This window comes from Pongo pygmaeus, chromosome 14, assembly GCF_028885625.2.
Source record: "Pongo pygmaeus isolate AG05252 chromosome 14, NHGRI_mPonPyg2-v2.0_pri, whole genome shotgun sequence".
In the NCBI taxonomy this organism is placed as follows: Eukaryota; Metazoa; Chordata; class Mammalia; order Primates; family Hominidae; genus Pongo; species Pongo pygmaeus.
Window position 1 is genome coordinate 35534303 of NC_072387.2, and position 13315 is coordinate 35547617.

At 44.8% G+C, this 13315-nt stretch overlaps 1 protein-coding gene across 1 annotated transcript in view; it reads right to left on the minus strand.

Annotated features, from left to right (window-relative positions):
* Nucleotides 1-436: 436 nt before the first annotated feature.
* Nucleotides 437-13315, minus strand: part of USP12 (ubiquitin specific peptidase 12) — a 132464-nt gene continuing 119585 nt past the window's right edge. The window contains exon 9 of the mRNA XM_063650719.1: nucleotides 437-1463. Coding sequence (XP_063506789.1) covers nucleotides 1404-1463 — 60 coding nt within the window. The 3' untranslated portion in view covers nucleotides 437-1403. The remainder of the gene's footprint in view (nucleotides 1464-13315) is intronic.

The window sequence follows — 13315 nt, forward strand, 5'->3', positions numbered from 1 at the left end:
AACCCCCACCCCAGGGTAAATACCTCTGTGAGACTTCATGAAGGCTGGCCAGCTAGTCCCAGCTGAGGATCCGCGGCAGTGCTGCTCAGCCTTGGCTGTGCACAACATCCATGCGTAAGAGGATGTGGACACCCAGCCTCACCCCAGCCCAGTTAAAATCAGAATATTTAAGAAGTGAGCCGGAACAACAGCTTTTCTTAAAAGCTTCCCAGGAGATTCTAGTGAGCAGCAAAAGTCGAGAACCATGGGCTTAGTGTACCTAACTGATGGAGCCCTCAGATGCTGGAACCTATGTGAACAGTCTTCGGTTTTGTATTAGGCTAAGCACTTGTAACATTATTAGTTACCATATACTGAGGGCTTAATATGTGCTAAGCACTGTTATATACTTCCACATTCAGTATGTGAAGACACAAAAACAACCCTGTACAGTGGCTATTGTTACCCCATTTCAAAATGTTTTATTTTAAGAAAACAGGCTCAGAAAGACTAAGTAACTTGAAACAAAATTTGCACGACTGATTAAGCAGAGAAACTAGTATCTAAATCCAGCCTCCGATTCCAAAAGTCTAAGCTTTTCCATTATGTGTGTTGTCTTTTAGCCTTTAATAATTGCAGAAACTATGAGTGAGATGTTTGGATCAGTACTACATCTTCCTAAACTTTCATCCGTAGGAAATCCGGATTGGGAAGCCTGCTCCTCCAGAGGCTATCAGCGTGCGGACACCTGCCTGTGCTCAAGAGGTCCAATCATTTATTATCGTAATCTAATTTTGTAGAACACCAAACTAGAGAATAATTTCGGGCTAAATTGCACTTGTGTTTTAATCAAGAGGCCGACGTTATTGATTATGTAATAACCCATTCTCTGTGTTTATTTTCATCCTTAAGAAAACAATAACTTCTTCATTAAACTCACTCTGACCCTGATTTTGGAGACTTATTGCTGTGCCTGAATCCAACAAGACTCATGCATAGAAAAGCAGAATTAGATGCATAAAATACCGAGAGAGAGAGAGAACCTCTAACTGCAAAAGTAACTCCTGAGGTACAAAGAATCTATGACATCACCCCGAAAGCACTTGTGGGGAGAAGCCTCCCTTCTCTCCTCACACCCCCAAGTGAATGACCCTGTGACTGAGTCATTAGAGGGCTGGCCAAGCGAGCTCCTGATTCCATCACTGCTGGAGACTGAAGAGCTTGGCTGAATTATCCAGACACGCCTCGTGTGGAACCCTGTGAAAGTCCTTCATTGTTTATGAAGTTACCATCCTGTTATAAACTGAAGAAGGAGCCCTCAGCAGTCAATGATGAACAGTGTTGAAGGAAGGTGTCATCTGTCATATCAGTGCAGTTAGAGTCCTCATAAAAACACAACTGGACATTTTCCTCAGCTTTAAAAATCATCTTTCCATTTTGGTGCTCTTGGGGTTCTCCTCCACTGAAACTTGAAATGCTATTCCCTAGGAGCAATTGAGAAATCCAATGTTTAGCACTGTTTTTCAAGTGTCATAGGAGGTTCATAAAGATGTGTTGAGTTAAAGAGATGGGGGAAGGAAGTGCTATAACCTCAGCACCTCGGTAGGGACTTTCTATACCTTCAGTGCATTCATCTTACATAAATCTCACAATTCTCAAACAAGGAAATTGAGCTCCAGAGAGTACACAGCTAATAAGTGATGTGGCCGATTTTCAATTCAGCTCTAACCTCAGCCTCATATGATTTCTCTGTACCACTTAAGAGTATCCCAAGAGAGGACCTCTTGTCTCTCCATAATGACAGGCCCAACCTTCGACCACTCCTCTCCCCGTGTAAGGTTTTGGGTTTGGCCCCTCCAGAGTCAATTTGACATTCAGCAAATATCCTTTCTGTTTTAGGGCACTGTGCCACATATCTCTGGGGCTGCCAGAGATAGGCCCCAGTGTGGCCCGCCCTCAAGGAGGCCGAGCTCCACAGAGCAGCCCGGCTAGCCAAGCGCCAAGCCCAGCAGATCATGGGAGAGGGAAGAAAGCAACAGCTGCATCTCTGGCATGCCAGAGAGGCCTCGAAGTATGCATAGAACCGTAATACATGGAAACGAGGGCAGGGAAATGGCACGCTCTAAGGCTCGGCAAGCAGAAGAGCTTGGGCAGTCTGTGCAGGCTCTACACTCCGAGCCTGGGTTCTCCTGGGTCCAGATCCTAGCTTCACCACTTTGTTAACAAGTAAGTTAACCCCTCCACACCTCTATGGCCTCACCCATGAAATAAGAACCGATTCTGTCTAACCGCAAGGTGCAGGCCCTTTCCTCTATACCACTTACGAAAGCCTGGAGTTAAGGTGTACCCGCAAGAGTGCGCACTGTTGTGAGGGTAACACGAGATCATTCACGTTCAGTGACAAGCCTGATTCCTGGCACTCAGAAAGCTCTCCATCAATATAATATTATTTTGACTATTTGGGGGTATATCAAGCAGTCCAATTTGACCAGAGGATAGAACATGTGTAGAAGTAACTGCCCATCTCCAGCACGTAGCATGTCACTTGGTACATGTTGGGCGCTCGCTGTAACACAGTCCCTTAACCTCTGAGGAAGGGTTAAGTAGATGATGCACTCGAAAGCATCTGGTATGATGCCTGGCACGTGGTGGGTGGTCAGTAAATGCTCTGTGAATCTGAGTTCCTCTAGGCTCAACCCCAGGCCTTCTAGTCTTTTGGAAGCAAGACGGTACAAGTTTAGTGTTCCCCAAACTGGAATCTAACAAACATGTATGTTCCCTGGAATGTGTTCCATAACAACAACAACAAAAATCAGTGCCTAAATATACTCCCTTCTGAAATATAATACCAGTAATCCAAGAAAACACTCAACATGCCTACATAGTCATCCTTATTACTTTTCAATAAGGTGTAGTTAAGACATGAAAGATCACAGTGGATAAAATAGTATGGTCCCCAAAACAGAATCAGACAGACTGATAAAACTGAAGAGAGGGCTGGGTTCGGTGGCTCACGCCTGTAATCCCAGCACCTTGGGAGGCCGAGGTGGGCAGATCACCTGAGGTTGGGAGTTTGAGACCAGCCTGACCAACATGGAGAAACCCCGTCTCTACTAAAAAAATACAAAATTAGCCGGGCGTGGCGGGACATGCCTGTAATCTCAGCTACTCAGGAGGCTCAGGCAGGAGAATCACTTGAAGCCGGGAGGCAAAGGTTGCGGTGAGCTGAGATCAAACCATTGCACTCCAGCCTGAGCAACAAGAGCAAAACTCCATCTAAAACAAAAACAAAAACAAACAAAACAAACAAACTGAAGAGAGAGCCCTGTCGTTACAAATCATACGGGATTTCAGTACATGACAGAGATGGCATTTCACACCAGTGGGGGAGAGGTTTTATTTGATGAATGACATTGGAACAACTGGCTAGCTGTTTGATTTCCTCTTTCACTCCTTTCATCAAATTTTCTGTGATGTGCACACAAAACAGATGTAATAATTTTTAAGTCACTTAAAAAACAAACCCAATGACTATTCAATTTTGCATTCAACAAAACACTCGCGACGTTGAAGTCACAGAAGTAAAGCGACTCGTGTTTGGGATTCCCACTGAAGCAGCCCCCGCCTCATTCTCCACCTCCAACTCATTCCCACTTCAGGGCTTCTCCACCTCCAACTCATTCCCACTTCAGGGCTTGTGCATTTGCACCCCTGTGCCCAGGACAATCCCCGCCTAGATCCTGCACGCTCACACTTTCTCATTCTACAAGTCCCACCCAAGGGTTGCCTCTTCAGAGAGGCCTTCCCTGGTCACTCAATCTATAGCAGGCCTCCCCAGCATGGCCATCCTAGCACGTGGCCTTGTTCATTCCCTTCATACCTACCACGCCACCTAGTAAATTTGTCATTTGCCCCAGTAGGTCAGTTCCACGAGGGCAGGTGTCTCATTCCCTTCCTTATTGCCTGCAATAATGCTGAGCACAAATTAGGTGCCCAACAAATATTTATTCAATGAATCAATGAATGAATGGCCTTCTTATTTTAAATATCTGCCCTGAATATGACACTCTTTTTCAAGGAAGCTGACATTTTTTTCTTTTAACCACAATAGAAGGCTCACAGATAATTCTGTTTTATTTTCAAATATCTACCCACCTGTGCTTGGTTTCTCTCTCTTTTTTTTTTTTTTTTTTTTTTTTTTTTTTTTTTTTTTTTTTGAGATGAAATCTAGCTCTGTCGCCCAGGCTGTAGTGCAGTGGTGCGATCTTGGCTCACGGCAACCTCCGCCTCCCGGATTCAAGCAATTCTCCTGCTTCAGCCTCCCAAGTAGCTGGGATTACAGGCACCCGCCACTACGCCTGGCTAATTTTTGTATTTTTCATAGAGATGGGGTTTCACTGTGTTGTCCAGGCTGGTCTCAAACTCCTGACCTCATGATCTGCCCACCTCAGCCTCCCAAAGTGCTGAGATTACAAGCGTGAGCCACCACACCCGGACTTTTATATCTTAAGTTAAAAAAATTTTGCTGGAGCACTACATTCATGTCTCTTTGGTAATGCACTGATTTGTAACTTCAGCAACTAATATGTTGGCTGATTCTATTTAATACTTTGACACCAAAAGATGACAGAGATTGCTTCCAAACCGCACTTTCTTTACTGACTCTCATGCATCCCTAACCTGCTGGTCCCACATTCAGGAGTTCATGGTGAAAGCCACAGGCAAGGGAGCCTCCCAACCAGTGTTCTGTCTAGAAAAGTTGCAGTGCTCATGTGTGCATGCGTGCACGTGTGTGTGTGTGTATTGCTTACTATATGCAAGGTAATGCACCCTCTCCCTGCTTCTATTTTCTGTGCCCATTGCAGCATCAGACCCAGAGACACTTACCTGCAGGTAGAATAATGGCATATGACTGTGAAACATCCTTACACAATATGACCAAGGCCAACATCTAAACCTGCTCCCAACATCTTTGACTGGTGGCACCGCCACAGCCTGGAATCCTTTCCCTGGTCTTTACTTCTTTGCTCAGTGCATTCTGTCCTGGCCCTTTTTATAACAGATATGCCTGAAAAGCTTTTACTAAATAAATATCCTCACGTGCTCTTTAGATGACAGGTCTCCTCCATGAGGTCCACTAGAGAAGAAATGTGGCACCGAGTGTGGTGGCAGCAATCTTTCCAAAGATGGCAGCAGCAATCTTTCTTCCAGGCCACCTGTTCTTGCAGTGACCCTGACATCCCTTCCACCATGTCATGGCATACTTGTCCACTTCCCTTGGGTCTGGGCAGACCTTTGGGGCTGCCTTGACCAACCTACTGTGACAGATGTAATGCTATGTGACTTTGGAGGGGAGATTATAAAAGTGCCTTGTGCTTCTGCCTTGCTCATGCAGGATTCCAGCCGCCATACTGTGAGGAAGCCCAAGTTATCCCATATGGACAGATCACATGGAGAGGTATGTGTGAGACCACAGGCATAGGTAATCTAGCCAACAGCTTAGACGAGATCCCAGCTGACAACCCACATCAACCTTCAGATGACCTGGACCCTAGCTATCAGGCTGTTCCCAGCCTTCGAGTCTTCTTACTTCGGGCCATGGATATTGAGGAGCAGAGACAAGCTGTTCCTGCTGTGTCCTGAACCAGAAAATTTACGAACATAGTAAAATGGTTATCGTACACCATTAAATTTTAGTTTTTTAGGCAGCAATATTATGTGGAAAGATGATTTCAGTTCACAATCCCAGTTCCTAATTTCAAGATGCAGTCTAGATGTCCTATGAAACATCATGCTTTTATTTTTTTCTTTTAAATATTTATTTTTATTTTTCCACAAGTTATTGGGGTACAGGTGGTATTTGGTTATATAAGTTCTTCAGTGGTGATTTGTGAGATTTTGGTGTACCCATCACCCAAGCAGTATATATACACTGCATCGTATTTGTAGTCTTTTATCCCTTGCCCCCTCCCACTCTTCCCCACAAGTCCCCAAAGTCCATTGTATCATTCTTATGCCTTTGTGTCCTCATAGCTTAGCTCCCACATATCGGTGAGAACATAGGACATTTGGTTTTCCATTCCTGAGTTACTTCACTTAGAATAATAGTCTCCAATCTCATCCAGGTCACTGCAAATGCTGTTAATTTGTTCCTTTTTATGGCTGAGTAGTATTCCATCATATATATGTATATATATGTATATATATGGATGAGATTGGAGACTATTATTCTAAGTGAAGTAACTCAGGAATGGAAAACCAAATGTCCTATATTCTCACTGATATGTGGGAGCTAAGCTATGAGGACACAAAGGCATAAGAATGATACAATGGACTTTGGGGACTTGTGGGGAAGAGTGAGAGGGAGCAAGGGATATAAGACTACAAATATGGTGCAGTGTATACTGCTCGGGTGATGGGTACACCAAATATATATATATATGATGTGTATATATATATGTGTATATATGATGGATATATATATATGTGTATATATATGATGGATATATATATATATATATGGAGATATATATCTACACACACACACACATATATATTGATATATATATGGAATAAACCATAGCCATGGGCTATTATACATTTTCCCCTCCAAAATTAAGGTTGCAAGTTAATCCCCGATGTGGTAGTATCGAGAGGTGGGGCCTTTTAAGAGGTGATCAGATCATGAGAGCTCTGCCCTCATGAAAGGGTTAATCCATTCATGGGTTAATGGGTTATCACAGGAGTGGGACTGGTGGCTTAATAAGAAGAGTGACCTGAGCTAGCATGTGAGCACTCACAGCCCCCCACCAAGTAAGTGCCCCTCACCAGGTGGTGCCCTCTGCCGCCTCAGGACCTCAGAGTCCCTGCCAGCAAGAAGGCTCTCACCAGAGGTACCCCCTTGACCTTGGACTTCCCAGCCTCCAGCCCCGCAAGAAACAAATTTCTTACAAATTACCCCTTTCAGGTGTTCTCTTCTAAGGAATAGAAAATGGACTCATATGTCCACCAAATAAATAACCAATGTATGGAAAATTATACACCCATTAAGATGGATTCTAATGACATGGGGATGTAGTCATGCATTTACTTAATGTATTTTCCCCGAGCAACCCTCCATGTATGAGGAAAAAAAGCACAGTGGCTTTGGGAGTCAGAGGGCTTCCTGGGGCTGATTAGGAGGGAGCGGCTCACTGCTACATGGCTGGAACACACAGGACAGATGGAGGGAATGCAAATAAGAAGGCTTGCATTTCCTCCAAACAAAAGTGATTTTTAAAAGGCAGCAAATTTAGAAAATCTGAAAAAGAAAAAAAAAAGTGATTAGGAGGAAACCTCATCACCTCCCCAACCAGCAAGAATCCCCAGAGATAATGTGTGTGGAAGAAGGAGGTGCTGGCAGTGGGGCCAGACTTCCCACACGAGTGGGATGTGTTTGAGCCCTTTCTATGCATATGTCACAGGCCTGGTGCTTTCATCAGGATGGAGGGCTGGGGACACCCGGACACACACACTCGAGGGAAATTTACCAACATGTCAGCACTGGCTGTCTGAGTTAATTACAGTTGCATTTTTTTCTTTATATCTTGTGTGTTCTAAATTATCTCTAATGAGATGTTTCTACCACACCAGGGAGAAAAAGCAATGACAGGGACCGTAAAATAAAATTTAAATACCAGACCCTACAAACATGGAATGTGCAAAGGGCTGCAACTCCCTGCCTTCCCTCCCTTCACTTGCTCCCTGCTCCCCTTCCCAGGCAGCTCCTGGAAGGAGTGGTCAGCCCAGCCCTCCATTTCCTCTTGCCCACGCAGTCACATCTCTGCAATCTAGCTTGCGCTTCGCAACCCCACCCCCAGATCAACTGTGACCTCATTGTCAAATCCAAGGGACATGTTTTTATCGTTATCCTGCGTGGCTGTCCAGCATCTGACCCTGTGGGCTGCTCTCTCTTTCGGGTCTCTCCCTGCTGCCTTTTCTCTCTGCCTTGTGGGTTTCCTACTTGCACGTCCTCCGTGCTCCCCAGGACACCATCAGGGTCCCCTGTACACCTTAATCTACACACACTTCCTCTTCTAAATTAATGGTTTCAAATAGCAATGCCACACTAATGACTCCCAAGCCCATGGTTAGTGCTGCCCTCCCTGAACTCTTGCTCCACGTGTCTAACCACCTGCTGGGCATCTCCAGCAGGAGATAAGCTGAAGCTTGAGACATAAGCTGAAACCTGAAGGATGGCTGGGTTTTGAAACTAAGAAGTTGGGGTGGGGTGGGAGAGCTCCAGGCAGGAGAAATGACACGTGCACATATTCAGTGGGGAGAGGGCTCACGCACATTGCCTTCCAGGGACTCAATCCAGCAGGAGCTCACCAAGTTCAAGATCGAACATTACCATTCCCCAGTAGGAATTCATCCTCCCCTGTTCTCTAGGTGTAGGTGCTATTAACTAGTCACCCAAGCCAGAAATGAGGAAGTTCAGTTACCCACTCGTTCATGTATTCATTTGCTATTCCTTAGGCACATGCAGACAAGATGCACACATTGCCCACAGCCCTGCCCTCACAATGGGGAATCCACTGAGGTAGGGAGGCTGTCTGCTGGTGGTGGTGTGGGGTCATGAGCTGGCAGCCGGGTTAACAGGCAGTCACATCTCAGTGTGGAGGTGCTGGGACGGAGGAAGTGCTGGGGCTGTGGAAACACTCAGGAGGGAATCAGGAAAGACTTCCTGAGGTGGTGACATAAGCTGAAACCTGAAGGATGGCTGGGTTTTCAAAGTAAGAAGTTGGGGTGGAGTGGGAGCGTTCCAGGCAGGAGAAATGACACGTGCACATGGTTTAGCAGGGAGAGGGCTCACGCACAATGAATTCCAGGGACTGAGTCAGTATGGCAGATGCCCAGATTGTGGAGAGGGCAAGGGTGTGTGTGTGAGAGAGATGAGATAGAGAGACCAAGAGACAGAGCGACAGAGGTGTTTAGGAGCTGAGCTCTCAGGGACCTGGTTAAAGAAAATGGATTTTGCTCAGAGGAACATGGAGTCACTGTAGTGTCTTAAGCCAGAGAGTTCTTTCAGCATCTATTCAATAAATGTGTACACTTTAAAAACAGCCCTCAAATTTCACTGTGAGAAATGTGTTTGCACAGGCCAAGCCTGCAGGCAGAAAGGCTGGGCAGGAGGCCCAGGTGACTAGCCTCACCAGGGCAATGGATGAGAGGTAAGACAGGTTCAGGAGAGTCTGCAGAGCCAGTCCTACTAACAGAACTTGCTGAATGTCTGAATGTCTGTGCAGGAGGAAGATGAAGGACTGGAGGAAGCTTTCCAGCCAATGACAGGTGCACATGGGTGGATGATGGTACCGTGCAGGGTGAGGGAAGCTGCAGGAAGGTCAGTGTTGGGGCAGGAAGTGGGTAGAGCAAGTTGAGTCTGAGGTGTCTGTGTCATAACTGGGTAAAACTGCACAGGGAACACAGCTGGAGACACAGGCCTGGGACCTGGGAGATCTGGGCTAGAGATAAAGGTTTGGTAGGCACTGTCATCCGATGATAACTGAAGCCATGGGAGTGGACATGGTTGTTTCAGAAGAGTCTAAAGAAAGCAAACTGCCTAGAACAGAGCCCTGCAGAACATCAACTTTTGTGGTTAAGAGCAGACTCCCTCCTGCTTACTTCCATGGCAAACTCCCTACCACGCCCTAGACTGCCCTCAGTACCTGGAGTCCCAAGCCCCCACCTCCATCCCCAGTGCCTTCACCTTGTCCAGGCTCCTGTCCCTTCTCAATGGGATTCCTACTACCTTCTCAGGGGTCTTTCTCTCCCAGTCAGGCTCTCCTCTCCAATCTACCTCCTCCACTGCCACTTAAATGACCTTACCAAAATGTCATTCTGAGAAATCAGTCATTAACATTCCTCAAAAGTTCCCTATGTCCATTTTAGGAAAATCCAGACTCCTTACCTGGATAAAAAAGGCCCTTGGGGATTAGAATCCTCCTTTTCTCTCCGCATATTGCCAAATGTACTGTAGCCACATGAAACCTGTACTTCCCGGACGTGTGATTCTTCTGTGTGCCACCATGCCTTCTCATGGACTGTTTTCTTGAAACCCAGAATGCTGCCCGCCTCCACCCTCTCTTTGATCTAAATAACCCTGACTTCTTGGAAGCTCAGCTCACGCGCTGTTTGCCCTGAGGGCTTTTCTGCTCAGCAATCTCATTTAGATGCCTTTTCCCAGTGTTCCTGCATCATCTTATTTATGCTCCCATTATGGCTCTCACCACTTTGTATCCCTGCAACTCATTACTGATTTGTGTTTCCTTCACCAAACTGCACATACAAAATCTCACTCAACTTGCTGTTCTTGGTAATTGAATGCAGTAGGCACTCAATAAATATGTGCTGAATAAACAGATAATTACTAACATTTACGGAGCACTTTCAATTAAATGCTCACTCATGGAATCCTCCTAACACTGGGCTAAGCAGGCATCCATAACGCTCTCTGTTTCATAGATAAGGACACTGAGGCGCGGCTGCCCAGGATAACACCCGGAGTGGGGCTGGGGCGTGAAGGTGGTCTGCCTCTAGAACCCGCACTCCTAACCACAGCAGGCTTCCTCTGGTAACTCCTTTCTCTGAACCCAAAGGACATTTTACATAGATTTTGTCTAGCCTTTGACAACAAAAACTCCTCTTCTACATTGGAAAGCTCCATGAGAATGGAAATTGCCTTAGGCATCTTTACATTCCTTGCAACAACTGATACGATGCTCGTCACGTAACACACGTTCAATAAATATCTGGGAAATTAGTTGGGTTTTAGCATATTTCTAGATGACACTATTTGGGGAATTATTGCCATGAACTGTGTGAGGTTAAGTTTCTCAGTTGAGTTTCACATCTTACAAGATGGTATTACTTTAGCCATTTTACAAATGGGAAATGTGGGCTTAGGAGGGCTATGCAACTTGTTCAAAGTCATGAGGCTGTGAAGAGCTGGCTCACTGCCTACTTAAAAGTGTGTATGCTCAGCTCAACATACAAAGGAGAAGGCATGGCCCAGCACAGTGGCTCACACCTGTAATCCCAGCGCTTTGGGAGGCTGAGGATCACCTGAGGCCAGGAGTTTGAGACCCATCTGGGCAACATAGCAAGACCTCATCTCTACGAAAAATTTAAAAATTAGCCAGGCATCATGGCATGTCTGTAGTTCCAGCTACTCAAGAGGCTGAGAGGCAGGACGATCACTTGAGCTTAGGAATTTGAGGTTGCAGTGAACCATGATCACACCACTGCACTGCAGCCTGGGCGACAGAATAAGTCCCTGTCTCTAAGGAAAAAAAAAAATTTAAACATTAAATCAAATATAACAAAAGGAATGGCAGTAAACATGATCAATCAGGTGCAGTATAGCTCAATGCCTGTAATCCCAGCACTTTGGGAGGCCAAGGCAGGCAAATCGCTTGAGCCCGGGAGTTCAAGACCAGCCTGGGCAACAAAGTGAGACCCCATCTCTACAAAAAATAAAATAATTAGCCAGGTATGGTGGCAGTTGCCTGTAATCCTAGCTACTCAGGAGGCTAAGGTAGGAGAATTGCTTAAGCCCGGAAGGTCAAGGCTGCAGTAAGCCATGATTGTACCACTGCAGTCCAGCCTGGGCGACAGAGTGAGACTCTGCCTCAAAAACAGAACAGTAATAATAATAATAATAATAATAATAATAATAATAATAAACACCTTATGGTCAACAAGTGATTACCAGTCCAGATCTAGATTGGTGCTGGGAAGGATGCCAATAGACCTGTGTCAGAGAAAGTGACACTGCCACAGATAACTCTGATGACAGAATTTCCTTAGAGAGCTTGGTAGCAAACCTAACCCCAAGGGGCTATCGCACCAGATGAGGGTGAAAGGCTGCACTTGAGTCATCTTACCTCCTGTTTGCCTGAAACATCTGCATCTATCACAGAGAGCAACATCCAGGTCAATTCCATTTGCTATTAGGCTGGCTTTAACCTATCTAGCAGTCAGTTCACTTCACAAAACTCTCCAAACATGTGCAAATTGCCCAGCAAATGAATTTTTTTTTTTCTTGTCCTAAACGCTTTCAAGGGTTTTTAAGATGTGTCTTTCCATAGGTGAAAAGGAAATGTTTTATGCTAGATCAAATGATCCAGATGCAACTAGTTTCTGGCAGAAATTTTCAATAGCCACTCACCAGCACTCTTCAACATGAAGCTGTTAGTTTGGTTTTACCAGTGTGTCCTCAATTATCAAATGCCTCAGAGTCACTGTAGACTTTATAACGGTTTGTGAGCACACCAAAAACAGAGTCTAATTAAGAATCCTAATAGCCATTTCAACGCCACCTAATCTCAAATCCTAATAACTAAGTTTTGCACATGTGGGATGTGGGATAGGCTAATAGGTATACCCTGGGCATGTGAATTCCAATTATTCTCATTCCATTACAGCTCCCAAAACTGCTGAGCAAGGTCAGTTTATTAAAAGCGAATGCTGGTAAACTGTGGTACATCCATACCATGAAACAGTCATGCCCCCAGAGCTGGTTCTCTTCCTAGATTCTCAGCAAAAGCCTTCTCCATCGACCTAGGTGTGCAAGCTAGGGAAGCGCAGGCATCCGCCCCTAGGATTCCCTCCCATGGCTAAGGCTTGTCACCTTCTAAACCCTGCTCCACACCCAGGAGTATCTTCTACAAGGACACATCTCCCAACCCCTGCACACTGTGGCACAGGATCCTAAACCTCGTCTCGATTTGTAACTTCACACGCGGTAAGGTAAATTAATGGAATTTCAAATCAGTTCTAATCAATAGTTTAACAGGTAGTAAAATACAGAGTACAAATAATGTGTAGAAATCCAGACACTGCGATGCCCCTACTTTGTGTTCATGATAGGAATTTGTCTTTTGCAGAACATTTAAAAATACATGAGTTCAACAAACCAATTTAATCAAAATGCAACAACTGATGATTTAGGGAATGATAAACATATGTAATATTGGGAAAATAAGTCAGATGCTTACCTGCAGCTGTTTTCTGAGGTTTCCATTACATTTAATGGAATAATAATCTATTATATCTAATGGAAAAATAATCTATTCCATTGACATGAAATTTTACGTCTACTTTCCTCATCATTCTATCATTTTTCCTTCTTTAATGTAAAACTTCAATAGGTTATAAATAACTAGCATCCAGTAAAAGTCCACCCACAAAAACATTTTTGTAGCCTAAGAATATTGTTTGGAAAATGGTTTCTAACTGAAGGAAAAAGCTACCAGAAAAAAAAAAAAAAAAAAGTTCCAGCAACTAGTTTAAAAAC